This window comes from Mercurialis annua, linkage group LG5, assembly GCF_937616625.2.
Source record: "Mercurialis annua linkage group LG5, ddMerAnnu1.2, whole genome shotgun sequence".
Lineage (NCBI taxonomy): Eukaryota > Viridiplantae > Streptophyta > Magnoliopsida > Malpighiales > Euphorbiaceae > Mercurialis > Mercurialis annua.
In genome coordinates this window covers 15,609,002-15,635,313 of record NC_065574.1, presented here as the reverse complement: position 1 = coordinate 15,635,313, position 26,312 = coordinate 15,609,002, and the positions used below count along the sequence as shown (strand labels likewise).

At 35.2% G+C, this 26,312-nt stretch overlaps 6 protein-coding genes across 8 annotated transcripts; 4 read left to right on the top strand and 2 right to left on the bottom strand.

The window, feature by feature from the left end:
- The first annotated feature begins 1,095 nt into the window (after positions 1-1,095).
- LOC126681581 (uncharacterized) lies at positions 1,096-2,207 on the top strand. Its single transcript, XM_050377128.2, has 3 exons — positions 1,096-1,170; positions 1,532-2,159; positions 2,203-2,207. Exons 1-3 carry the CDS (start codon positions 1,096-1,098, stop codon positions 2,205-2,207), a joined length of 708 nt encoding a protein of 235 aa, XP_050233085.1.
- Positions 2,208-2,216: 9 nt separating this feature from the next.
- Positions 2,217-4,576, top strand: LOC126679738 (uncharacterized). The gene is made up of 6 exons (XM_050374708.2): positions 2,217-2,382; positions 2,466-2,966; positions 3,051-3,274; positions 3,355-3,726; positions 3,815-4,089; positions 4,181-4,576. Exons 1-6 carry the CDS (start codon positions 2,234-2,236, stop codon positions 4,508-4,510), a joined length of 1,851 nt encoding a protein of 616 aa, XP_050230665.1. The 5' UTR covers positions 2,217-2,233; the 3' UTR covers positions 4,511-4,576.
- A 19-nt stretch (positions 4,577-4,595) lies between these two features.
- On the bottom strand, positions 4,596-7,846 carry LOC126679737 (protein MAINTENANCE OF MERISTEMS-like). 2 transcript variants are annotated; one of them, XM_050374706.1, is made up of 6 exons: positions 7,747-7,846; positions 6,840-7,137; positions 6,340-6,753; positions 5,494-6,038; positions 4,998-5,408; positions 4,596-4,917 (listed from the first exon to the last, which is right to left on the bottom strand). In XM_050374706.1, the coding sequence occupies exons 1-6, from the start codon at positions 7,783-7,785 to the stop codon at positions 4,744-4,746; spliced, it is 1,881 nt and encodes a 626-aa protein (XP_050230663.1). In that variant the 5' UTR covers positions 7,786-7,846; the 3' UTR covers positions 4,596-4,743. The 2 variants fall into 2 exon arrangements, with proteins under 2 accessions (XP_050230663.1, XP_050230664.1); XM_050374707.2 differs by having other exon boundaries at positions 6,840-7,132; positions 7,747-7,833.
- A 651-nt stretch (positions 7,847-8,497) lies between these two features.
- On the top strand, positions 8,498-16,550 carry LOC126680878 (UDP-N-acetylglucosamine diphosphorylase 1-like). Its single transcript, XM_050376137.2, has 15 exons — positions 8,498-8,792; positions 8,864-8,918; positions 9,225-9,376; positions 10,725-10,764; positions 11,349-11,441; positions 11,515-11,627; positions 11,708-11,782; positions 12,397-12,436; positions 12,539-12,621; positions 12,726-12,803; positions 13,970-14,113; positions 14,751-14,818; positions 15,578-15,692; positions 15,773-15,929; positions 16,200-16,550. Exons 1-15 carry the CDS (start codon positions 8,628-8,630, stop codon positions 16,295-16,297), a joined length of 1,476 nt encoding a protein of 491 aa, XP_050232094.1. The 5' UTR covers positions 8,498-8,627; the 3' UTR covers positions 16,298-16,550.
- A 95-nt stretch (positions 16,551-16,645) lies between these two features.
- LOC126680879 (urease accessory protein D) lies at positions 16,646-21,006 on the bottom strand. 2 transcript variants are annotated; one of them, XM_050376138.2, is made up of 8 exons: positions 20,862-21,006; positions 20,727-20,792; positions 20,561-20,635; positions 20,432-20,476; positions 19,609-19,842; positions 18,526-18,608; positions 18,221-18,389; positions 16,646-17,292 (listed from the first exon to the last, which is right to left on the bottom strand). In XM_050376138.2, the coding sequence occupies exons 1-8, from the start codon at positions 20,970-20,972 to the stop codon at positions 17,179-17,181; spliced, it is 897 nt and encodes a 298-aa protein (XP_050232095.1). In that variant the 5' UTR covers positions 20,973-21,006; the 3' UTR covers positions 16,646-17,178. The 2 variants fall into 2 exon arrangements, with proteins under 2 accessions (XP_050232095.1, XP_050232096.1); XM_050376139.2 differs by having other exon boundaries at positions 20,893-20,981.
- Positions 21,007-21,750: 744 nt separating this feature from the next.
- On the top strand, positions 21,751-23,075 carry LOC126683427 (uncharacterized). Its single transcript, XM_050379309.2, has 2 exons — positions 21,751-21,881; positions 22,081-23,075. The coding sequence occupies exon 2, from the start codon at positions 22,188-22,190 to the stop codon at positions 22,830-22,832; it is 645 nt and encodes a 214-aa protein (XP_050235266.1). The 5' UTR covers positions 21,751-21,881; positions 22,081-22,187; the 3' UTR covers positions 22,833-23,075.
- Positions 23,076-26,312: the final 3,237 nt, after the last annotated feature.

Sequence of the window (26,312 nt, the reverse complement as noted above, 5' to 3'; positions counted from 1 at the left end):
GGTACTTTTGTCTAAAGTAAATATATGATATCTTAAAAATATTAATATACTTTTCATAAAATATTTTTAAAATATTGTAAAATATAAAAAACAAAAGTAATCAAAAATCAAAGGCCAGACCCTCAAAAAAATATGAAACCTTTGCGATTTTTGTCAGTTATGACTAAACCTTTCAAAAATTTGCAAATATAACCCGTTTTGATAAATTATGTTCCTTTTATAGCCATTTTGGTCTTTTTATCGTGATTAAACCTTTTACTATGCACAACATGCAAACAATATTATAAGTTTTAATTTTTTTTTCATTTGTTAATCATCATTTCTCAAGTAATCATATTGCAAAAAGATAATAAAACAATTTAAAACTTATAATATTGTTTAATAGTATGTAAAAAGATATTAAAATACTCGTGGATCGATTCAGAGTCTTCTAGAGAAAACCAATTTTTTTGAATTCCTAATTTCTGGCTAGTAGCAAAATCGAGGGCGCGACTTATATGTGTCACGGGCGTGACATTGTAGTAAAGCGCGACATTGATGATTCACGGGCGCAACTTAAGGTTGCTCAAACCAATTTTTTGAGAAGTTTTGTGATGGGTGCGACCTTAGGGAGTCACGGGCGTGATATATGTAATGGTTGGAAGTCCAATAAACTTATTTGAATACCTCAATGGATGGCGCCACATGTCAGAAGATCGTTGAAGGACTCTGACATATTTAAACATCACGCGCGCGATATGGCAGATTCCGACGCAATTTTTATCATCTTTTTAAATGACTACTCGCAATCTATTGCTTCTATTTCTTATTTATTGTGTATCGATTTACATTGATTGTTTGTTTGTGTTGTTGGTTATCGCTAATTGAATTACCATTAGTATAAGTTTTTGATTAGTTTTGGTAAATCAACATCTTGTGAGTTTGAGTTTAGTTATAGAAAAGCTCATTTGTTATGGGTATTGCTATTCGCCGCCCCTTTTTACTTAGCACCGCACAGGCGAAGGACAATTTTACCCTTTAGCAAAATTTCAAAAAAAAAAGTTCTCTCAACTCATTCGAACACACTCGAACAACTACGTAAAAAAGTCGAGTAAAATGACGGATAACGAGTATAATTCATCGGGAAACGAGTACCGACAGTCGGAAACAAGTTTTCCCGGCTTTTCCGAGGTAAAAATTAGTTATTTTAAAATTTTATTTAAAATTTGTTAGGGGGGACGATTGAATTTCACGTCCTCTCCAGAGGAGGGGACGCCAGAGTTTGCCGTCCTCTCCAGAGGAGAGGACGTGAAATTCAACGTCCTCTCCTCTAGAGGGGACGCCCAACGCCGGCGTCCTCTCCTCTGGAGAGGACGCCGGCGTCCCCTTTTCCGGCCGCGACCGAAACGTCGCGGCCGGAAATTAATTAATGCTAAAAAAAACGTTGAAATTAATTTTTTTAATAATTACAGTAATTTTTTATTCCATATTATTACGACTTTTTATTACATATTATTTCGATTTGTTAAACGTAAGTATTTATGTTTTGCAGGTTGATTTAGAAGATTATGGCGGTGATGGAATTGATTACAGCGATTGGTTTAAGCTAGATCATGGGTTTGATAGTGATGTTGAAGCAATTACTTGGGCTAAGAGTACTGCTATAAAGATTGGATTTGAATTAGTCATTTCGTCACATAAGAACGAGGGGAAAAAGAAGCTTCTACGATGTGCTCGGGGTGAGCGTTACAGAGGTTCATTCACAGATTCTGATTCCTTCGTACGGAAAAATACGAAGACAAAAGCGTGTAAGTGCAAATTTAAAATTATTGTCAAATTAGGAAAGACTGCATGGTTTATACTTACAGATCCTGGTATTTCGAGTACACACAACCATGCTCTAGCTGTGTATCCTGAAGGATACCGTCAGATGAGTGGGCTGAGTGGCGAGGCGAAAGAAATTGTGCGAGATATGAGTGCGGCACAAGCGAAGCCGTGTTCTATCATGGCAGCTTTAAAAGAAAAAATACCATCTGACAACCCTACAATAAAGCAAGTGTATAACTATAGACAGACTTTCAGAAAGTCTAGCTTTGAGGGTAGAGATGTGGTTGGGCAATTTTATCACATGGCTCAGCAAAATGATTATGTACACTGGACTCTTGCTGAGGAGGATACAGGTGTGTTGACCCATATTTTCATGGCTCATCCTGATTCAGTGAGACTAGTTCGTACGTACTACTGGATCATCGGCATGGACTCCACGTACAAGACGAACAAGTACAAGCTGCCTTTTTTTGAGATTATTGGAATGACTCCTTGCAACAAGAACTTCATAATTGCATATGCAATTATGAAGGATGAGACTGAAGGGAGCTACAGATGGGTATTGGAGAGACTGAGGTATTTAATTATAATTATGTTATTTGATATTTTAATGATATTCAAATTCAAATTACTTATTAAATCATCGGGCAATAATGCAGGTGCTTGATTGGGGAACATATTCATCCGAGCGCTATTCTTACTGATCGAGAATTGGGGCTTATGAGACCAGTGTCAGAGGTTTTCCCACGTTCTTCTCATCTACTATGTACGTGGCACATAAATAAGGACGTAGAAGATAGAGTGTACAGAATTAGTGGGAAAAACCAAGAGTTTGCTGAAATTTTCAAGAATAGTACATGGAAGAAAATTATCAGAGCGCCAAGTTTTGATCAATATAACATAGTTGTGGAGCACTTCAGAGATCGGTTTAAAGGTTTTCCAGGGTTGATACAGTACATTGAGGGGACTTGGCTGGGACACAGAGAGAAGTTCGTATCTTGCTGGACGGACTTAGTCCTACATTTTGGAAACACCACCACATGTAGAGTCGAGAGCGCACATGCTCAGCTTAAGCAGTGGCTCAACTCTAGCACCGGTGCTCTGGACACAGTCTGGACGAAGGTCGACAAAGTTATACAGTCGCAGCTGATAGATATCCGGTAACATTCTTCTCGAGTAATATTAGTACTTATACAAACTATGTTGTCATTGTTATTAACATAAATGTTTTAAAATTACTGCAGCAAAACACTTGAGGACTCCAGACGGACTATTGGCGTACATCGACGCGGTTTTCCATTTGACAAGCTCTCATGCAGAGTGTCGCATTACTGTCTGGATTTAATATCGAAAGAACTAAGGCGTATGCGAGAATTGAGTACCGATGTCTACGATCGCTGTGGTTGTGTGGTTAGATCAACACATCAGATCCCCTGTGCATGTGAGCTGCGAGCGGTGGTCGATTCAGGTATCACGCACCACTTTCATTGAATACTAATATTAAAAATATTAATATTGTTATTGAAAGCTAATATGTGTTATTTGTAGGTAACCCGATCAGCCTTGACAGTATACACCCGTTTTGGACGAAACTTGTTATTCTCGGCGATGGGTTGGACACATCTGCGCAACCCGATTTTGCTGGTTTTCAGACTGAGGAACATCAGTATTTTCACGAGGTCGCCGACGAGGTCATGACTAAGGATCCTTCAGTGTTGCGTGATATTTCTCGTATTGTTCGAGAGCGACTTCACCCCGAAGACTTAGGCTACATGGAACCAGAAGTTAAAACAAATGTCAGAGGTCGACCAAAGGGGAGCAAATCAACGAAGCGGGATCCGAGTCGTCATGAGTACAAGGACCGTGTACCTGGTCGTCCTAAATCTTCCAAAGCTCAGAAAAATCGTACATCCGCGTCAGGTAATTATCATCCACTAATATTCGTTATGTACGTCTACTGTAGTAGTATCCTTGTTATTTATAATAATATTTTTTTTATTTCCCGCAGCTGGTTTGCAAAATGCGGAGGTTATTCCAGGATTCCTTTTACCATTCGTTGACGAGCTTGTGGACGTGCGTGGAGACGGCAACTGTGGATTTCGCGTGGTGGCAGACCACATATATGGTGACGAGAAGATGTGGGGAATGACTAGAATGAACATTGCAAACGAAATCTCCGCCCACCCTTATCGATACGAGGGTATTTTCATTGATGGGTTGCAAGCGGCCATTACACGTATTAGCTGGGAAGGCGGAGAGTGTGGCCCTAGCTACTGGATGCAGGTATTTAATTGAATTATATAAATTTATCACAAAGTTATTATATTTTTTTTTAAAAATGATATTTATATTCTGACTTATTAAATGGATGCAGGTATTGGATGACTTGTTCCCTATTGCCACTATCTTCAATGCAGCTGTTATTTACATACAAGGCGGGACGCTACAACAGACGCGGTTCTCTTCGTTTACTGTTCTGCCTTTGCATTCCTCTGAGGTTCACTCACGACCATCCAAGGAGATAGTGATATTGTATATTAGTGGACGCGCACATTTTGTTAGGTTGAATTTGCAGGATAATTTTCCTGTCCCACCAATTCCCACCCTGTGGTTCCAGCACAGGGACCATACTGTTCAGTCTTGGCATACTTTATATGCTAATAGGAGAGAGCAATGGGATAGTTTGATAGGTATGGCAGATTGAGTTGATTGTAAAATGTTTATTCGGTAATTATGCTGATTGTGTGTTTTATTATTATACGTGTAATATTTTTGAACTCCACAGTACGTAATATTTAAAAATGTTCATGAAATTGCATAAAAACAAACACGTACATAATATAAAAAAATTCTCTAGAAACTAACATCTAAAGAAAACAAGTCCATAATCAGAAAAAAGTACTAATAATATAAACATACAACATATACTAACAACACTCAGTCAGCAATGCGCCAAGCGGCAATGATTCTCTCCAAATCCGTGCTGGCCTCCTCCGTCTCAGTCTCCAACTCCGGAATGCCGTCAAACTCGCAGTGCTGTCTATGTTGGCCGGTAATCGTGCTGACTTTTTGGATGAAATGCTCGTACCTCGTGGTCACCAGTGTCATCCACTGTAATACCACAAATAGACAAGTAAATTCAATATGTTAAATATATGTAATATTCACTAAATTATAAAATGAAAACTTACATAATCGTTGTTGCTGCGGGGAGGATGTCGTCGTGGAACATCTCTGCCAGGAAGGACACGGGGGTGCGAATGGCGCTCGAACCAGTCCAGGTAAGCTGGATGGCATCCTCCAGCAATAACGTGGGCTTCCTCAAATCCCATTAACGGCAGCTTGTACATGACCGGAAAAGCGTTCCACATGTCAACCGCAATCGTCACACTCATGTCCACAGAGTACTTGAGTGACTTCCAGGACCTAACAGCCCCTATTGGCCGACAAATTGGCACAGGTACAGTCTGCACATAACCCAGCTGTCGCAGCACCCTAGACGGCATGTACGGCTCGACAATGTCCCGGTACGCTATCCAGCCATAATATGCAGTGTGCTCTACGGTGGCAGCAGGCTCGCCGCCAAAAGGGAGCCATGTGATCTGTTAAAAAATTACAAAACAAAAATTAAAATATAGCGATCGTAATAAAATAAAATTTAACTAATAGATTAACAAATTTACATACCTCCTCAGCAGTCAGCGTGTCCAAACGAGCTCGCAAGGACCGAAGTCGGGTGGCTGAGCAATCAGACGCAATAGCACTCCAGCTAGAAGCTCGAGGAAGATGAGACTCGATCAACAACCGCTCTCGCTGGGGCCGGAAGCATGGAAAGTACTCATAAATCCATGTCTGCAGCAGTGTCAGACAGCCAGTCAAACCGGAGCAGTCTCCTCTCGATGAGATTCCAAGCTGCCGATAGAGATAAGCTAGTGTAGCTGATCCCCAGGAAACTGTACTCGTATCTGTGACTCCTTCCCGCACCTCCCATATGGTTGCAGGTCTAATCCGATGACCACTCTTGTCAGTGAATAGAGTGCAACCTAACGTCAACCAGATCCAGGCTATTGCCTCCACCTCTGCAGTACGGTCACGCCTACATAAGCTGATGATCGACTCAATCAGCACACCTCCCTGGGCAAAATGCTTGCTCGTCTTACTCACCAGATCCTCTGGTGAAATACCTAAAATCTGTACGCAGTAAGCCATCAGCTGAGCCTTGTTCGGCTGACCTGAAAACATAATTTCGCAATTTAAATTAATATCACGCAATAGGTACAGTAAATTTCTAGAAAAAATTGGGCAGCACTTCCCCTAAAAATGAGCATCACCCATTTTTCAGGGAAGTCCTGCAAAGAAATTACAATTGGCAAACCAAAACACAATCCACATTAAACAACTAATTTGTCTAAATATTTTATTAAATAACCTAAAACAATTAACTTATTCTAAATAACATTAAATTTACCTAACATAATAATGACACGTAATTAAAGAATTATTAAATGTAAAAAATATAACAGAATATCGCACCTGAAACCATAGCCCCAGCAACTGGAATCCGAAGAATATGCCACACGTCATGTAATGTGATGGTCATCTCCCCGAATGGCATGTGAAAAGAGTTTGTATCTGGCTGCCATCGCTCCACAAATGCAGAAAGGAGCGGGATATCCAGATGATCAAACATGATAAACGGGAGATGTGATATCTCAGTCCCGTCTATCAGCACCTTAACCTCCTCTGAGGCCGTCTCATACCACTGTCTCAGCTTCTTCAGAGCTCCATGTCTAGTCTGACACTTCAGCACGCCTCTGTCCGCCCCATCCCATAGCCGAGAAGCGACATGCCCGAGAAAACTAGGAATAACAGTGTCATCCTCGGGTCCACCAGGTACTGGACCAGTAACGGTCCACACGTCAACCTCTTCAGGTCGTCTGTTCGACCCTGAAAGTAACAGTAAACATAATTAAATTACATTTAATTTTTTAACAATATTATTAAATTAATTATAATCATTTAATTATATTTACCTGATGACGAGTCGCCAACGAACCGACCACCTGCACCCTTTTTCCGTTTAGAAATGTAAATTTTTTCACTTGGCTCGTCCTCTGGCTCGTCCTCTGGCTCGTCCTCTGGCTCGTCCTCTGAGCTCACAAAATCATCAGACTCTCTAAGATCCTCAACAGAAATGCGGACCTCATCGGGAGAAGTATGCGCTTGTTTCTTCCGTCGAGCCGAGGCAGAAACTTTACGCGTCGTAACGTGACGGGCTCCCGATCCCCCTAATTCTGGGGCCAAAAACGTCTTCCCCATACGCTTTCTGCCCTGCAATTATAATAATTTAAATTATAGAAATAATATATATTAAATTAAATAAATTTGTAAAATTATTTAATTTATTTCAAATAATTATTTATTTTATTGTTTTTTATTTTAAAAAAACAATTAATTAGATTTAAATTTATTTATTTTTTTTAAAAAAATAAATTATATTAAATTCCGGAACGGACGTCCGGCGTCCCCTCCGGAAGAGGGGACGCGGACGCCCACGTCCCCTCCGGAAGGGGGGACGCCGTTTCCGGCGTCCCCTCTTCCGGAGGGGACGCCGTTCGTCCCCTCCGGAAGGGGGGACGCCGAAAACGGCGTCCTCCCTTCCGGAGGGGACGCCAGCGTCCCCTGTCCCCTCCGGAAGGGGGGACGCCGTTTCCGGCGTCCGCCCTTCCGGAGGGGACGAACGGCGTCCCCTCCGGAAGGGGGAACGTGGGAAATCCACGTTCCCTCTTCCGGAGGGAACGTGGGATTTCACGTCCCCTCCGGAAGAGGGGACGCCGGTTTCCGGCGTCCCCTCCTCCGGAGGGGACGTGAAATCCCGTTTTCTATTTTTTTAATTGTTTTTAAAAAAAAAAACCGAAATTAATAAAAAAAAATACTTACCGGAGGTTGTCGATTTCTATCTCGTTCCAAATCCGACATTTTCGTAAAATATGAATTTGTGAAAAGTTGAATGAGTTGAGAGGATTTAGTTTTTTTTTTATGAATTAGTTTTCTATTGAAAATGTGAAAAGGGCAAATATATAATGTGCCTGTGCGGTGCTAAGTAAAAAGGGGCGGCGAATAGCAATCCAGTTTGTTATTAGCTTGTGTAAGTTTAAATATTCACATTAGTGAATTACAAAATCTCAATTTTTAATTAAGTAGCGGATGTAGGATCGGTTTGTGATCTGAATTACTCTAAATATTATGGTCATCTCTCTAGACTCAAACCTTCTTTTTAAAACATTTAACCATATTTTTAATTTATTAAACAAAAATTATTCACCCCTTCTAAGATTGCATTTGAAATTTCATTAATATTATGATAAATTTAGTCGTAGATTTGGCCTTTTTATCAATTTATTGCAGTTTTAGACCAAATTCAGCGTGTGTGTTGTTCATTTCCGATAGTAATCACTATATATTTTTTTCAATTTGTAAAAAAAAATATAAATTCATGACTAAATAGACCATAAAATTAAATGTGGTAATTAACCATCTAAAGAGGGCAAATTGACACTAGAGTCCTTCTAAAAATATGGACATCAGTAGCAAATTTGCGTAAATTAAACAGTCTGAATAGGGGTAAATGAGTAATTGAAATCCAAGGAAGTGGTTAGTGATTGATTCTTGTCTTCCTGGTTAATACTACACTACAAACTGTAGTTTCCCTCTCTCTATTTCTCTCCAACAAATAACAAACTCAACTGACACAAATTAAAAAACTTTGATTTCAGCCATTACAAACCCAGAGATCTAGAGAGACAAATTTCACAAACATAATGAGAGAAGCAATTGAAACTAACAGTGCCTCTTCACTATCACCATCACAGCCACCTCCTCAAGCTTTACTTGAAAGACTTAAGGATTACGGCCAAGAAGACGTTTTTACCCTTTGGGATGAGCTCTCTCTTGAAGAACGTGACTTCCTTGTCAGGGACATTGAGGTGAATTTCATGAACATTGATTTTTTTTATGAATTTTGAGGAAGTTCTGAATTTGTTTGTTGAATTTGCAGAATTTAGATCTCCCCAGGCTAGATCGAATAATTCGATGTTCGCTCCATTCTCAAGGTGACATTAACGTGTAGCTTGCGTGATTCAAATTTTTAATTAATTTATCTCAGGAGCGGACCTAAGAAGAGTTTATGGTGGGCAGTTGCCTGTAAAATTTAAATAGTATAGTTCTCCGCCTTAAAATTTGTAGCACTGCTCAGATTAAAATTTATATTTTGTTAATTTTGCCCATATTGCAAACTTTTAGTACAATCTTGTCCACCTTATAAAAATATTCTGGATCCGCCACTGTGTGTAATTATGATAGTAATCATGCTTATGCAATGATTGCTGCTGATATAATGGTGCTAATGATGTTTGCAGGATTGCCGGTGGCGGCTATAGAGCCGGTGCCGGAGGGAAGCGTGTCAACGCTGGAGGAAAGAACAATGGAAGATAAAGAGAGATGGTGGAAAATGGGATTGAAAGCTATCTCTAATGGAAAATTAGCTGTTTTGCTTTTATCTGGTGGCCAAGTAATTCTTTTTGCTTTTTCTCTACTTTTTTTCATTTAAAGTTAGATGTATTAGTTAATCATGTTTAATTGATTTTGCTCTAAAAAAGCCATTAATTATTTCAACAGTATTATGTACTTATGTAGTTTATTTGTTTATTTCTTTTAACACTCTCCATGGATGGAAGTGAATGAAAAGGGATAATAAAGGAATGTGTTTTTATTTAATATTGGATAATCAAAGATTGAGAATAAATCTTATTATGCTATACTTTTGGGTTTATGCTGTTTTTTTTATTTGAAATGAAAAATAAAGGATAAAAGTTTGTTTGTTTAGCTAGATAGATGTGTTTTATGTAATAATGATTAGCTAATATTAAAAGTAAAACAGGAGTTATGATACTGTTTTTGTTGTTGTATGAAATAATAATTATTGCTTAAAATAAAGATGCTTCATGAAATGTCCTTTCCTTTTGTGTTTATTCTTGTTTAAAGAAAGGTGCACATAAAACACAGCTGAGCATTTCTCTAACTACCTCTATAATCTAATTTCATTTTACTGTTGATCAGTAAATCTTTCAACTTTAATTTTTTAAGTTCAAATGTGCACTAATTTTAAGTTTCCCATCAAGGATAAAGTGGCTACAACTGATAGGATGTCATCAGGATTTGAAGTTGTAACTTTCTGATGAAATGGATGTCAGATCGGGAACAATTTAGTTTTTTACTGTAATAATTGATGGACCAAATTCAGGACCGAGTTCATGATTTCAGAGAAAGCAAAAAAGATTTAATCCTCCAATTCTTTTTTCTCCTCATATAAAAGTAAATTCTTTTATGCTACATAGAATTTCAATAGAATTCTCAAACAGCACTGTTTGTTATATTTGAACTCCTGCACATGATGTGATTTTACTTGATGCATATAAAGTTTTTGCTATTTCAGGTGAATTACAGCCTGTTGGAGTGGGCAAAAACAATAGTTTTGTCCATATGAAAATGATAGTTGTCTGTTCTATTTGCAAAAACTCTTACATAACTGTCAAAGTTGGAAGTTGTATATATCTCTATGAAAAATAAGTTAGCCAAACTGGTTTCCAAGTTTTTGTCAAACTTGATGCGGCAGATGTGTGGCCATATTGTTGAATGTATGGACTTGTTTTTTATTTCAACAAGTTACGGTGGGAGTAGTGGTATAATTAATTTATATACTTTGCTTGGAAGAATGTCAGAAACAGAATGTTGTGCTCCAATTTATATTTATTTCCTTTGTATTTGTACCTTAGAGTTGTTAATTGTGCTATATTCTAGCATAGGCCTATGCTTTGTTGACTCTTTTTGACTTTTTGTTTCTTCAATGAAATATGCAGGGAACAAGGCTGGGAAGTTCAGATCCAAAAGGATGTTTTAGTAAGTCATCTGTTGTTAATATTTGATTTGAAAAAGCATCGTCATTGATTCTTTGTTTTAACCAAATTTTCATTAGTGGAGTTGAGTACTTTGGAAATGTAACCTAAGAATTGGATATACTAATACCAGAATATAGAGTTCTATACTTCACTATGTTACATAGATAAGTGAAATGCGCTGGAGAGTAAACTGCATGTAGCTCATATCTATTGCCTATAGGTGTGAAAGCTGATGGAGAATAATGGCTGATGAGATAGTCATGATGCAAAGCACTTATGGGAAAAATAATATTTAAAACCTGATTTTAAGATGTATTGTTCTTTCCCTTATTATCTGTACCCTTTATATTTTTCTAGTTTAATTAAGTGCTTTGGATCTGAGGATTACCTTTATATGCATTTTCAGGCTATAGTTATAAAAACTTCTGCTATAGCTTATATGCACATAAAATTTGAGCTTATGGCGATAACTTTCATCTAATTTGAATAGACTTTTGTGACTTCTCATTCTCTAATTACATAAATCTGCACCTGTACATTCACCATGTTTGTTTCTTATAACAATGTTTCACATTCTCATTTCAGATATTGGACTTCCATCTGGAAAGTCCCTTTTTCAACTTCAAGCCGAGCGAATTTTATGCGTCCAAAGACTAGCTGCCCAAGCTGCCAGTGAGGGTGGGTTTTCAATTCTCAAGGTTTTTGTTTGTCTACTCATCTGACATACTTTCCTAATAGTTTTCCTCAATAGGATCTGGTGGTACAGCGTCAATACATTGGTACATTATGACCAGTCCATTTACTGATGAGGCCACGCGCAAATATTTTGAGAGCCACAAGTTTTTTGGTCTTGATTCTGATCAAGTAAGAAAGTTTGTTATTCACTCTTTTCTTTTTGAAAGGTTTTCTGTCTCTTAATCCATAAATTACATTTTCTATTGCAGGTTACCTTCTTTCAGCAAGGCACTATACCTAGTGTCTCAAAGGATGGCAGATTTATCATGGAGACTCCATATAAAGTATGGCTTTGTTTAGCGAAAGAGCAGCAACATTCCCTTTGTTTGAGATAGTACAGTGTCCAATAGTTGTTAGTTGTTCTTTTGAAATCAAAATCTTTAAAGGGTTGTCCTTGTTTCACATGTTTTTGATGTTGTATGGACGGAAGGTTTAAGCATTCATATCCTTTGTCTGTTAACAAGGCACATAGACTATAATGTTTAGGCAGCCAATTATTTTTAACTGGGAAATTCTACTTTTCGGAATAGGTCGATGTCATGCCAGATAAAAAATTCATGCATCTATATCCAGTGTTGATGCACAAATGTGTCAAGTCAGTGACAAGTCGAGATGACTTGGAGCTATTAAGATCTTCCCATATATTGGTGACCTCCCTTTTGAACGACAAAAGCATGGTTACTCAACTCAAAGCTGACAATACCTCACTCAGGATGGCCTGAGAGCCATCTAGAAGACCAAATTTGTCAATCGGTTCAAAGTATTCTTAGTTGATTAGCAAGTTATAGACTTTTCTTGGAACAAGCAAGCCTTTTTTAACTTGTTTTCTCTTCTTTTATAAACTTACATGTCATCCTTGAAATCATGATCATGATCACAAATTTGCTTTTGTATTCAGGTAGCTAAATCTCCTGATGGAAATGGAGGAGTATACACAGGTAACTTTTTCAATATCTAGTCCTGCTTCCTACTTGCTAAATTTTGTGTTGTCCCTCACTTCTTGGCTGCTTTTTGCTTTGGTTTAATCCCAATTGTTTTAGCTCTGAAGTATTCAAAATTATTAGAAGATATGGCCACAAGAGGGATTAAATACGTTGATTGCTATGGTGTCGACAACGCATTGGTGAGAGCTTGTTTCCTTCAATTTCATTTCCCCTTATGTACTTCTAGTATTCAAGCTTTAAGAAACTTTAAATTAAACTGTAGTGATTAGGGTCTTGAAAGCAGGTTCGTGTAGCTGATCCGACCTTTTTAGGCTATTTTATTGATAAAGGTGCTGCTTCTGCTGCAAAGGTTGTACGCAAGGTAATTCATTCTTTTTGTTGCTGAATTTATTGGAGAAACATAATAAAAATAGTTGCAATGTTTTTTATCAGAACCTTAAAGTGTTTTTTATTGTAGAAAAATTGAAACAGGCTACTTCTCTAAGGATTCCCATGTATTTTTCATCTATTTACAGTAAAGTTTTTATTTGTATCCTTTTGTTAAAAGGTGCCAATTTTTTTCTATTAGCTGTATAAGGCACAGTGAGAAGCCGCTGAGTTTCTTCCAGTTTTTTTTAGACTTATCTACATTTTCTAACTACTTGTTGTCCTGTGTTTGTCGCTCATTTTGAAGAGTTCTAGAGTTTGACTAACTTTTCTCCTTTGTTTTCTAGTACTCCCCTGTTGAGTGTTCAGTCATGGTTTATTCGTCAGGAGGCTAACATTTTATTGGAAGTCCATTATGGTACTGGAGATCTTATTCAGGACCGACCTATTAAACATAACTTACCTATTTGGAGAGAACGCTGAGTGATTACCTATTTGGAGAGAACGCTGAGTGATTACCTATTTGGAGAGGATGCTGAATGATTACCTTTTTGAATGGAACGCTGAATGAAAAGTTAAACTTCTTATTTTCTGGAATAGCAAAACCTTTAGTTATAAACAGATAGCAGGCTAGTACCTGTGCTTCTACAATCATGCAACCACAGCTATGCAAGTTTGATGATAAACTTGAAAATAAATTCTTATCGTCCAACTTTTCCAAAATCATCCTTAAGATCGTAGGCATCCTTTTTCCTCAATTAACCGCAACACATGCAGACACCCTTTTAAAACATATTAGATCTTAAATGTGTCTGTCCATGAAAGCTGTCTGCACCTGTGTTGTGCTATGTCCGCCAAATACATGGCTTAGAGAAGAGACTATATGCTGGAAGATTATATGTAACACTGAGAATATGCCTCTTGATTCAAATAGATAACATATGCAACTTTAATTAATTAAATTTAAGTTTCTTTTCACATAAATTGGAATAGGATCCGTCAAGCAAATACCAAATGATCATTAATACAGATTACAGACAGTTGGGTTTAATTTGAGAAACAACAATATTTTGTCATCTTTTTGAGCATATTGAATCTGAAATTACTGATTACAGTATAAGAATTCTTGTATAGCTTAACTATTTAAGCATTTGATCACAGGCGTATCCCCAAGAAAAGGTTGGCGTATTTGTGAGGCGAGGTAAAGGAGGACCTCTTACTGTTGTTGAATACAGTGAGTTGGACCAGTCACTAGCTTCAGCAATCAATCAACAAACTGGACGTCTTCGTTTTTGTTGGAGTAATGTATGTCTGTTTCTATGATGCTTAATGGAATACTGTAAATATGCTTATTGCTTTGATATTCTCTGGCTTACTTGCATACAAAAAATTCAAATTTATCTTATGCTTCTGCAGCCTAAAGTATATTGTTTGTCATTCTAGATAAATTTTTCAAAGTTGTTTTTCAGAATTTTCTTAGAAATTCCTGTTTTTGACAATTTCTTTAGATGCATATTGATAAATTTTTGTGTGCATATAAAATGATGTTTTTGCTGTTTTTGCAAATCGTATGAATTGATTTGATGTCTTAAGCAGTCTCTGCAGCTGTGGGAGATTCATATCTTGCAAGTACATTAAAAAATATAATGAATGCGTGTCTTTCTGTTTTAACTTAATATGAAGAGAAGTGAACTGAATAATTGAAAAAAATGGTTTGAAATAGAAATACACAGATAAAACTCGTGTTCTTCTGAGGCACATGTTGTCGAATGGATTTGTTTTCCTCTTCCAACTACCAATTTTATTGAGTTCCTTTCTTACTTTTATAAGTGCTATTCGATTTTGGAACCGCACAACATTTCAGCATCTATATTGCTTGTTTAGGTTTTAGATTTTCTTAAACGCTGTTATGCTGAACTTTTGCTACTGTTTTGGTTTCCAGGTGTGTTTACACATGTTCACTTTGGATTTTCTAAATCAAGTGGTAAATGCTCTTGAGAAAGACAGCATGTTAGTGGCTCTCTCTTTCTAACTGTAGTGTGATTATTGCGTTAGCAACTATCTGACCTGTTTTTCTTTTTGAAGATGTAGCTAAATATAAACATTTATAGATTATTAATTTGAAGCATAAGTTGATGAATAAGTTTTGATGGTGGGATCACATATAGTTCGTATGATCCATTTGTCTTTACTAGCTACAAAAGGCCATGAATGGATGAAAATGTCTAAAATATCAATTGAGGTGGTAATTTTTATTTTTAGATGGATGAGAATCATAGGATATATATAGTAATTTATTTTAAAGTTTACATACAGTAGGAAGTGAGCGAGCCATGCACAATGGTTTGATGTAAATGTTTTAGAGAATTTTGGCATAAATATAGTTGCGAAGGATTATTTGTGTTGCGTTTTCATTTATTGATTTTAAGAGGTATAGCGATTTAATTGTGCTTGGCTTGTTTTAAGAAGTGAAAATGATATTAGTGTGATTGCTACAAATCCTTTAATGTTAATGCATTATGAAGTCTGAGGAGAAATTAGGCTATGAATGCTTAAGCATCTAGCATTCCTACTGTGGAGAGGAATCACTTATCGCATTCATGGTTCAAACACAACCATATGACAATCTGCAAATTACATAAATTTCCTTATTTGAGGATATTCTAAAATAAAGTGTTTGGTCATGTACTTTACTCTGCTTTACATTTTGGATTCCCTCACATTTTAATTGTTGTAAAAATTTAATGTGGACGTGCTTTATGACTGCAGTTACCATCTAGCAGAGAAAAAAATTCCATCAATTCATGGATTTACATCGGGATATAAACTAGAGCAGTTCATATTTGATGCATTTCCATATGCACCTTCAACTGCTCTTTTTGAGGTAGCTTAATCTCCAGCCCCAGCTTCTCGCTTTGAATATTTACTTACCTGTACTTGAAAGTTTCTTCTTCCAATGTGCAGGTGTTACGTGAAGAAGAGTTTGCACCAGTGAAAAATGCCAATGGCTCAAACTTTGACACTCCGGACAGTGCTCGGTTGCTTGTGCTGCGGCTCCATGCTCGTTGGGTCGTTGCTGCTGGCGGTTTTTTAACACATTCAGTGCCCCTATATGCAACTGGTAATTCATGTTTCTTTCTTCTTTTTGTTCTACAATTGGTGAATGCATAGAGTAATAGAAGGATAGGTAAATCTTGAGAGAGAAGAGGTAGTGCGTTGTAACGCGTAGATTGTCAAGCCACTTAAATCATAAATAGTTTAGAGGTTAATACAGTCGCTTGGAGAAAGGCCTTGGAGCCGGACTTGGATTTTTTAAATTATTTTTTCACTTATAAGGCGTCGAGAAGTGCAGAGTGTTATCTAATATGTATAATTTGGCAACTGGTAACAGGTGTGGAAGTATCTCCGGTTTGCTCATATGTTGGAGAAAACTTAGAAGCTATATGCCGAGGTAGAACATTTCATGCACCTTGCGAGATTTCATTTTAGTTGCTTTTGATTCAAAAGATTTAATGAGCATGAGTTCAAATAAAGCCCGTCTAGTGAGTTACTAATTTACGAGTGTTGGTGTATTTTTGTGCTATGAGTTCCCTTGGTGTGCTAATGTCCACGAAATTTCCTTCTTCAAAGCTTAAACGAAGTGTTGTCTTTTCTGTAATATTTTTTTTGCCGGAGTCTTTTTTGTAATACATTGTATTATTTGTTTATTAGTGAATATAATAAACTCTCGCCATTTTGCATATATGCTTAACTTCTTTAATAGCTCCTATTTGCATTCGAGCCCTCAGAAAAAACCGCAGATTTAATACATTATTAAGGGAGAAGGGAGAACTACGATTGAAGAAAAAACCGCAGATTTAACACAAGGTTTAGCATTACAAAGGATACTCTTAGTAGAAGTGGTAATGAATAGTAAAAAGATGATCATAAGATTATTAAAGACAAGACACAAACCTTTTTTTTTTATTCTAAGACACAAACCTTAATATTAAAGACAAGGACGCATACACTGCTTCCAAATTGTAAGACAAAAACCTCAAAGTGACAGGATATACCTAGTCTCAGATCTTGCATACCATATCCTCACCCATTTCAAGATTGGAGTATGTGCAACAATATCTTCTATCCCGAATCTGCCATATGAACTCAAATCAATTCGAGTTTCCGTATAAGCAGTCATAGAGAGCTACTTAGATTACCGGCCACAGTCGATCAAAGTTAATGGTTTATAAACTCTGACCATACTAGGTATTGGAGAATTATTCTGATTGAAGAAAGATAAGTCGCATAGTATTAGACAGTAGATAGGCCATGATAATGATGGATTCCAGCAGCAGCAACAGTCCCTTATCAGGTATGGATAAGCTCGTTCAACGATATGGTAAAACCCCAACCAGAGGCTCCATGTCAGCCAGTTGATGTTGCAAGAACTTGTATACTGATTCAGTTGTCATGGCTGCTATTCTCACAATAACGCCTATTCCCTACATCACCAAAGCACCATAAGCTAGCTTATTATTGTAATATCAAACAATTAGAATTTAAAGCTTACAAGGCTGTTAAAATCTATTTGTTAAATGTTCTTAAAAATACTTATTCTTCACTGACATTAACTATATCTGAAGTCCCAAAGAAAACAGCCTTTACTCTTTAACTCTATTTTTTTATACACCCTACGAGCTTAAGTAGTCTAACAAGAAGTTTCACAGGTATCAGTTAAGATCAAGCCTTCAAGTGTAAAGGTACCAGAAATGAGATTAATTTTGCAACATTACAAGTACATATTCCCATTCAAATTGAATAAATTTAACATGAACTTCCGTGAATTTCTGGGAATTGTTTGACGTAATAATTTCGTGATCCATTATCATATTCATATGGTTGCTGAACTTTATTACCTTATGTTTGCCAGAGAAAGCAATACCAGCATTTAATATATTCAGAAAATAATGCATAAGCATAAACATTTTCTTTGCGAACCATAATACTGAGGACAAGTAACATCATTGTTTTTCTAGTTTAAATTGAAAGAAAATCAAACTACTGGTACCATAAATTCCTAAAAAAACATTATGACTGAACTGGAGGTCTGATTATGTTCGAAATATGAAAATTTTGGTGTATCAATGCTAAAGTAGTAAAAACTAGAAAAGTATACAATAGTCGATTGTTGACAAACAAAATCATATTATCAGTTAAACTCTTGGCACACATTGCAAATGCAAAACAATAAATAAATGATGGTCAAGATTTGCAAGCTATCAGTTAGCAGAAAATTCAAGCTATAATCATATTGAAATCTCAGTATACCAAATGCTGAAAAAAATTATAAATGGATTAACATTCAAGATTCACAAGCTAGTTTGAAATATCAGTTTGCAGCAGTCCTTCAATAGTAGAAGAAATGATTACCTTAGGTCCAAATACACTGCAAGATGCAACGAAAGCCGGCTTGGTGAAAAAAGTACGAGAATCTGATTTTGCATGGCCTCCTAATCCAGAAAAAGGCATGTGCAATTGTTCAGACATCATCTTTTTCACATTTTCCTGAACTTGAATTTGAATACGCTTCAGCTTTGGCCTGCAAGAGATATCATTAATTTTACATTTGCAGCTAACCAATTCTTTCATGACCTTCGCGCATGACTAAACTATGAAACTTACAGAAGAAGATTATAAAATCAGAAAGATGTAGAAATTAAAAAAAAAAGTTATACCCTAAGAGTATAACCATGGCTATAACTTGGTAGTCCCGCATACGTTCAGCAATAGTGCCAGTGTTTCCTTGCTCTAGTAATATCTGTAATAGGATAATTGAGCATTCAAGACAGACAAAGGGTAAGTATATATTGAGAGAGCTAGCAAAGTGATTGCAAGAAAGTGGACTCTTTGCAATTTTGCATTGATAAATGCTTATTTTACGCTTATAAAGTACCTTTGATAACTGTGACAAAGCTAACTATACCCGTGCATTTGTTAGAAAACACAAAACCCAAAAACAATAAGCTTAATAAGGATGCTTTGTCTAAAGAAATACAACGGAAAGGATGAGTAGAAAGAATGTAAATTTACATGATTCAGAAACATCACTCAATTAGCCTAACAAGAAAAAAGCATTATCAAAAGGGTTTTTTGGTAAGGAAAAAACTTGGAAACAAACTTGTCGCTTGCAGCTTCTGCAAAGGCTTCGAAAATTTTGAAAGGACAACTGATGTGTAGAGTTTTAAAAGTCATTAGAAAAATATTATTGACCATATGAAACAAAGACTAAATACTTGCAGAAATGCTGTAATAAAGCATACAAGACAAGGGAGCACATCACTTTAAACTTATCTGGAGTAACACAAATTCTATCCATCCACTAATGACATAACTAGTATCAGTGATAAAAAAAAAAATTATATCTATCTGCATAATACGTAAGCATTTGATTCATTTTGCAGTATGTGTTATAGATTGTTAAGAGCATTTAGCCCATCTGGTTAGAAACTTTAAAAGTTATACTTCCTAACATCATAAAATTTGGAAGGGGTCACAGGTAGAAGGAAAAGAAGTTAGTGTCACAGGACAGAAAATTCTTTCATCGAATAAGTTAAGTTTTAATGCGTTCCTTGAGGAACAATTTTTTTATTTAAGTGCTGGTACATTAACTAAATGGCTTAGGTGTTAATGACATGGGCAAATTAGGTAGACAGCAAAATGTAAATATCTTGTTCAAGGTTCTAAACTAATATTTCGATTAATAAAATAACAAATATTGAAGAAACAATAAAGAAAAAAGCTTTAGAGAGAAATATTACATTATCAAGAAACAAGGGTTGATTGTCATCCAAAAATATGTTGTTGATGCTCTTATAGCATTCAAAGTCCCATTTTTCTCCACTTTCATGGCGGCCACTAGTAATCCAATCGACAAGTACTAAACTGGAGTCTGAGCGTACTCTAAAGATTTGTTTCTGTGAGTATCTTGCAGTTGAAAAACATGTTACCGGATCTGGAATGACAGCCAAAAGAGAATCACTGCCAATTCTTGCCTACTGCACACAATGAAAGTGCCAAACTCAGAAGATCAACCAAAATGTAACTAGAAGAAACATATGTCATCAAAGCCTTGTACTTAAAAAGTAAAACATGGTTCTGAATCCAATCACAAGCAAGATACAGCACAATCTTTCGAACACCAGTTAAGGCACGCCATGGAAACATGATACTGCTGCTACAATAGGCTTTGACGATGTTAAAAGCATTAGTCAATTTTCATGACATGATTTTGCTGATAATCTAATAAAGGACAGACTGTTACCTCCTATATAACACAAGAAAGAAAATGCGGAAACAGAAAAATAGCATTGAACAAGTTTTAGAAGGTTTCTAAAAACAAACAAAAAAACGCCAACACATACAATTGAACAAGTTTTCATGCAGAGTGTTTATCTCATACAACGATCAGTTATCATATTTACAACAACCCAACGGACATTTGCGATAAGGAATCTTTAATTATTACTTATTCTTTCTATCATTATATATTCCAACATAGCAAACGCCTCATTTGTTTGTTACACGAATAACGTGACACAACCGCTGTGTTGTATAATTATCCTTTGATGCAACATAGGTTACCTCAAGAAGCTGTGCAGAACATTTAGACCCCAAAGACTTGTAGACCTAAAAACAAAACTACAAACAATCAATTCAATGAAACAAAGTAAGAATTGAAGCAATTGTCGCATATGAAAAAGAGATGATGACCTTAGTAGAAGCTTGGGTTGTAAGGACAGCAGTGCATCCATCACTGATAATAAATTCACAGGATATACAGTCTCCCTGCACATAACACCAAATCAAATTCAACATGCTTATAAAGAACATAAGAAGGAGAAACAAAGAGACAGAGAGAGAGAGAGAGAGGGCATACAGAGACAATGCCACCACCATAAGTGAGTGTGTAAATCCAAACAGCATCACATTCTGAAGGACCCACCTGAAAATATTACAAAATTAAGTCAAAATAATTGGGTTTGAGGAAAGTTTGGGGGTGCATGAAGGTGACCTTGTTAGGAATGATGAATTTGAGAGGGTACTTGGAGAAACATCTTGTCACTCTTGATTTCCCTCTCACTTTCTCAACTGTTAGCTTCCCAGTTGTTGATGTTGTCTCCATTTCTGGTTTTGCAGTTCCACTTCTCTTCCTCCGTTCTTTGCCCCGCACACTAACAAATAAGGCTAAAGGTACAAACAAACCCTTTGGAATCTTTATAAGAACATATAAGCTTTTTGAGTTATTTTTTGTTCACTTGAGCACGCAAAATTTTTAAGTTGTGGAAAAAACCTTTTGAAAAGAGTATTTAAGCCTTTTTATTTTTATTTTTAGAACAATTAGCTCCTCATTTTTTGTTTATTTCTGAGATTTTTTCAAGCATCGGAGTTTATTTGTACCATTAAAAAATAGCAAATGGAATTAAACTTAAAATATTTATGGTTTTTTTTTGAATAATTTAAAGAGTTTTTTTTTTACATCTTTCGCCAACAAATAAAATAAATATAAGTAATTAAACAATGATCAAATTTCATAAAGTATATTTTAATTACAGTTAAATATTTATATTTCATAAGCCGATAAATTATAAATATAAACGAACTAATTTAACAAGTGAAGAAAACAATAAATAGAGTTTAAATTTTACATACCAATTAATTATAGTTTAAATAGTACATGTGCTGAGAAGCTATGCCTCGCTCAATTGCCATATATTTTTCTTTTCTAATGAAAAAAATAAAATAAAGTCCAAGTTCTATGGTAATTTTATATGAAATATGAATTGGATTTTAATTATAAAAATTAGAGGGATCAATTACTGTTTTTGATTTTACTTTAAGGGGTTAAAAAGTTATTTTACCTTTGTAAATACGACACCAGTAACCACCGTTTCATATTTCCTGCTCTTTCTTTGCTTAATTTCTGTTCTTTTCCGCCTCCAAAACACTCTACTACAACTACTCTGATTCCACTTTCCTCTCCGGCGACGCCAGAATCATCGGAGCAACCGTCCTCCGCCGCCTGCTACTAAAGGTATATCCTCAAACTGCCCTAAAACCCTAATCTGGAAAAGAAAGCACTTTAAGTAGAAAAGAAGCATCATGATTTTATTAGTTAGCTCCTCTATCAATTTTTTAAATTTTCTTTTAGTTTATTATTGTATGTAATTATCGTTAAATTTAATTTCTAATGATACCCTTTTGTTTGTTTAAAATGTTTAAATCATTTTCAGGTCATATAGTTTGCTCTCAACTGATGTTACAAAATGGGTTCGCTATAGATTTATAGGTTTGATTTTATTATTTATTATAGATTAAAGGAACAGTCTTTTTGTCTGAAATGAGCTTGATTTTAAGATTGAGGCATCATTTAACAACTGGGGTTTCGAAAAACCTCGTATTTTCCCCATTAGTGTATTTGAATGGGGGGTTATCGTCTCGGGGATATGCGGAAGCTGCTAAGAAAATTGAGGAGGAGGAGGAAGAGGAGGTAGAAATTGATCAAAGGAGACTCCCGGCCGATTACGATCCCGCTACTTTTGATCCTACTGAGCATCGTAGTCCTCCAACGGAACGTGTTTTCAAGCTTGTTGATGAAATTGCAGGATTAACGTTGGCTGAAGTTGCCGAATTGAGCTCTATTATAATGAAGAAGAGAGGAATGACGGAACTGCCTACTGTTGGCGTTTTGAAAGGTGGTGCTGGCGGACTGGCGGGAATGGGAATGAAGGCACCAGCTGCAGCTGCGAAGGAAGAGAAGAAACCTGAGAAAACTGTTTTCGATTTGAAATTGGAATCGTATGAAGCAACTTCGAAGATTAAGATAATCAAGGAGGTTAGAAGTTTTACTGATTTGGGTCTTAAGGAAGCCAAGGATTTAGTTGAGAAGACACCGGCAGTCATAAAGGGTGGAGTATCAAAGGAAGAAGCTGAGCAAATTATTGAGAAGATGAAAGCCGTTGGAGCCAAAGTTGTAATGGAATGAGTAGAAGTCATTTTGACTCGCATCTGGTAAAATTTTGAAATGTTCTGAATCTCTTTATTGTTTGTAGGCTCTTCAATTTCTCCAACATTTATCCAAGTTTCAGTTAAGGATTATACCTGCCTTTATACTCTTATTGTGACTATCTCTAGGCTTATGAAGTGGATACCTTTATTATAGGCTGTTTTAATATGCTTCAAATGTTAGAAACTTAATAAGAATGGATAAGCTCTCTGCCACTTTTAACTCTTGTATTGTGGTAATGATCTTTTGATTTACGAATTTCATTTTGATTGAAGTTAAGGGAACTATCCCTCTCCTTAAATTGTTTAGGCTCATTTTATCTGGTTGACAATTCTGCAATGTATTAGGAATCAAATTTTTAGGCAGCTAATGTCGACCTCATTAAGTTGTATTATATACTAAAGGATTTTTGCATTGACATTTTAACATGAATGAGAATTTTAGATTACGTGGATTTGCAAAATGAGTTAGAGATGCGGTTGGGGTACATTTCTAGTTGGTTGATTTGTTTGACCCCCTGTCCCTTATATGTGATCTTGAGTGGAATCAGAAGTTTGGAGGAATTGTGCAAGATACCATATAAAAGTTATTCTACTTAATGAAGTTATCGAATGACTTTAAATAATGACAGGCAAGAGTCGATGTGATCTGATGTTGGAAGGCTGAACTAGAACTGTTCATATTCAGAGGTGGTTGTGTGCTTTGCAGCATAACAATGCCGTGATTTATATTGCTTTTTCATATTTTTACATATTTAAGTTGGTAATTAGTTGGCTGAGATTATATTGTATGATGTTATTAAGTTGATGCAGATTTGAGGTAGTGACTGATGATTGTGCACAATAAATGGGTGCTTAAGCATGTCCTTATGCCGAGGCATAAGGCATAGACGAGTTGACATATGGAACCAAGGTATATGGATGCAGTTGAAAACCTTGAATCTCTGCAATCATTTGTGGCAGAATGAGATTGAGTCAAAAAATAGAAGTTCCATGGTAAAATTTGGAGGAAATACAGAATGGAGTTCTGAATCCTTTTTATTATCATCCTCAATATTTTACGTGGAGATCGCGATCCTTATTATTACTGTGATTATATTTACTATTATATATTCTCATCGTCATAGTCGTGTCCTTGTTTTATCTGTCTTTTTCATAGTTGATAAGCTCAAGAAGATCGAGGGCAGCAAATTTTCTTCCTTCCGTTTGCCTAGCTCAGCAAGTTTTTCTTATTATTTGTCTACTTATTTGTCTACCTGAAAATGTTTCGACTATTGTTATGATTGACTTGTGCGTTCAGGCCGGCAATGAATTGGTAGAGCAACATTCTGTCACCTTTTTTTTGCTATTCGAAATTTTTCTGCCTCGAATTTTTGAAGGGCGGGTAAACAAGGCAATAAGTGTGGAGGTCATACTTGAATTTAAACTCGAGATCTAATTGTCCACGATGATTAGGGTTGAGAAAACGGTCAAATTGATTGATTTATCTAAAACTGAATTAATTTATCTATTTAACTGAACCGACAATAATGCCAAGAGATTGTATGAACATTCAAGCTTACAATTCATAGTTTCGTAAATAGTTATCGTTATGAGTTTCTCGAGTTGTAACCTTTCTTCAAGGGATTTTTATAAAAAGTCTAAAAAACAAATAATCTAAAAATTTAATCCCAAAACTATAACTCGAAAGTTTTATCACGTGTCTCACTTTCTACTTTTACTTTTAGGCGTTGGTTTTCTCCTCCAAATTTCGTTCCGAGAATGACAATTTTGATATTTTATATAAGTATATATGGCATAATCTATCCTCAGGTTCCTGTATTTTTTATTTTTTATTTATTTTTTATTTGATGTTTTCAAAAAAAAATTATTTACTTCGTCTTTCTACTATCAAATTTCGCTGTTATTTTGTTCTTTAAAAATAAATCAAGGACGAACTAAATTAAAAATAAAACTTCAAAAATGAGTAAATAAACAACAAATTTATAAAAACAATTAGACGAAAACAGAAATATGATGACTAACTTAAAAAAGTAAATGAGCAACGAACTAAACAAAAAATTAAAAAATACAGCCACCTAAGTATGGTTTCTTTTCATATGGAGTGTGTATCCCATACAACCATTACGCCATGTCATTTTTACAACAAGTCAATGAAAATTTGCGATAGACAATCTTTTAATTATTACTTATTTTTTCAGGTTTAGTTATCAAAAAATATCAAACCTTTACGTCTTGTGTCAGTTATAGCCAAATCTTTTAAAACCAACAGATTTGGCCAATTTTTTCATATTATGTTTTTTTTTTTCAACAATTTGTATCGAACCGGATTTGTTGTCCCCATGTCATTCATCTCACTTCCAACTCAGTAAACTAGCTAACATGGAAACATCACAAACCACTAACCCAACTTAACCAAACCAAATATTAAACCAAATAAAATTAAATCTAACTAATAATTAATTAATTACTAAAATTCACGATTTCAAAAAATTAATATTAATTTATTTAATAACTAATAAATATATAATTAATTTAAAATTTTACTAAATAAATTAAATAAATAAAAAATCATAAAATTTGAATAGACATCGTAAAATTTAATATTTTTTATATTTAAAAACAATTAATATTTTTTAATTAACTAATTAAAATTTATATAAAATCTAATTAGAATTAAATTTTAATAAATTTCTTAGAAAAATTTATTAAAATTAATTTGAAATTATATCTTATTAAAATAAACCTTAATTATCTTAAGACCCAGTGCCATCGAGAGCGACCGTCGGAGGAGGAGCTGCTCCTTCTCATGCTCTTTCTCATGCGAAAAAATATTAAATTTTATGATGTTCTTTTTAATTTTATGATGTTCATTCGAAATTTTTGATTTTTGATTTATTTAATTTATTTAGTAAAAATTTAAAATTAATTATATATCCATTAGTTATTATATGAAATAAATAAATATTAATTTTCTAAAATACATATGATTTTTAGTAATTAATTAATTAATTATTGATTTGATATAATTTAGTTGAATTTGATTTTTTTTGATTTAATATTTGGTTTGGTTAAGTGGAGTTAGTGGTTTGCGATTCTGTCATGTTAATAAATTTGCTGAGTTGGAAGTGATATGAATGATATGGGGACAATAAATCTAATTCGATTTAAAAATGGTTGAAAAAGAAACCGTATATGAAAAATTGATTAAATCTGGTGTTTTTAAAAAGTTTGATTATAATTGGCATAAAATATAAAGGTTTGATATTTTTTAGTAATTTTTTACCTCTTTGTTTTTTTATTAAAAATTTATGTAAAAATTAATATAAGTGTATTCGTATTTGAATATGAGTTAAGAAGATTATAATGTAAATTTTAAAATTAAAAAAAGATAAAAGGATATTGTGGTAAAAAAAAAGGAGGCCGTACCTGGTAATTTAGGGGCTGTATCTAATAGTCC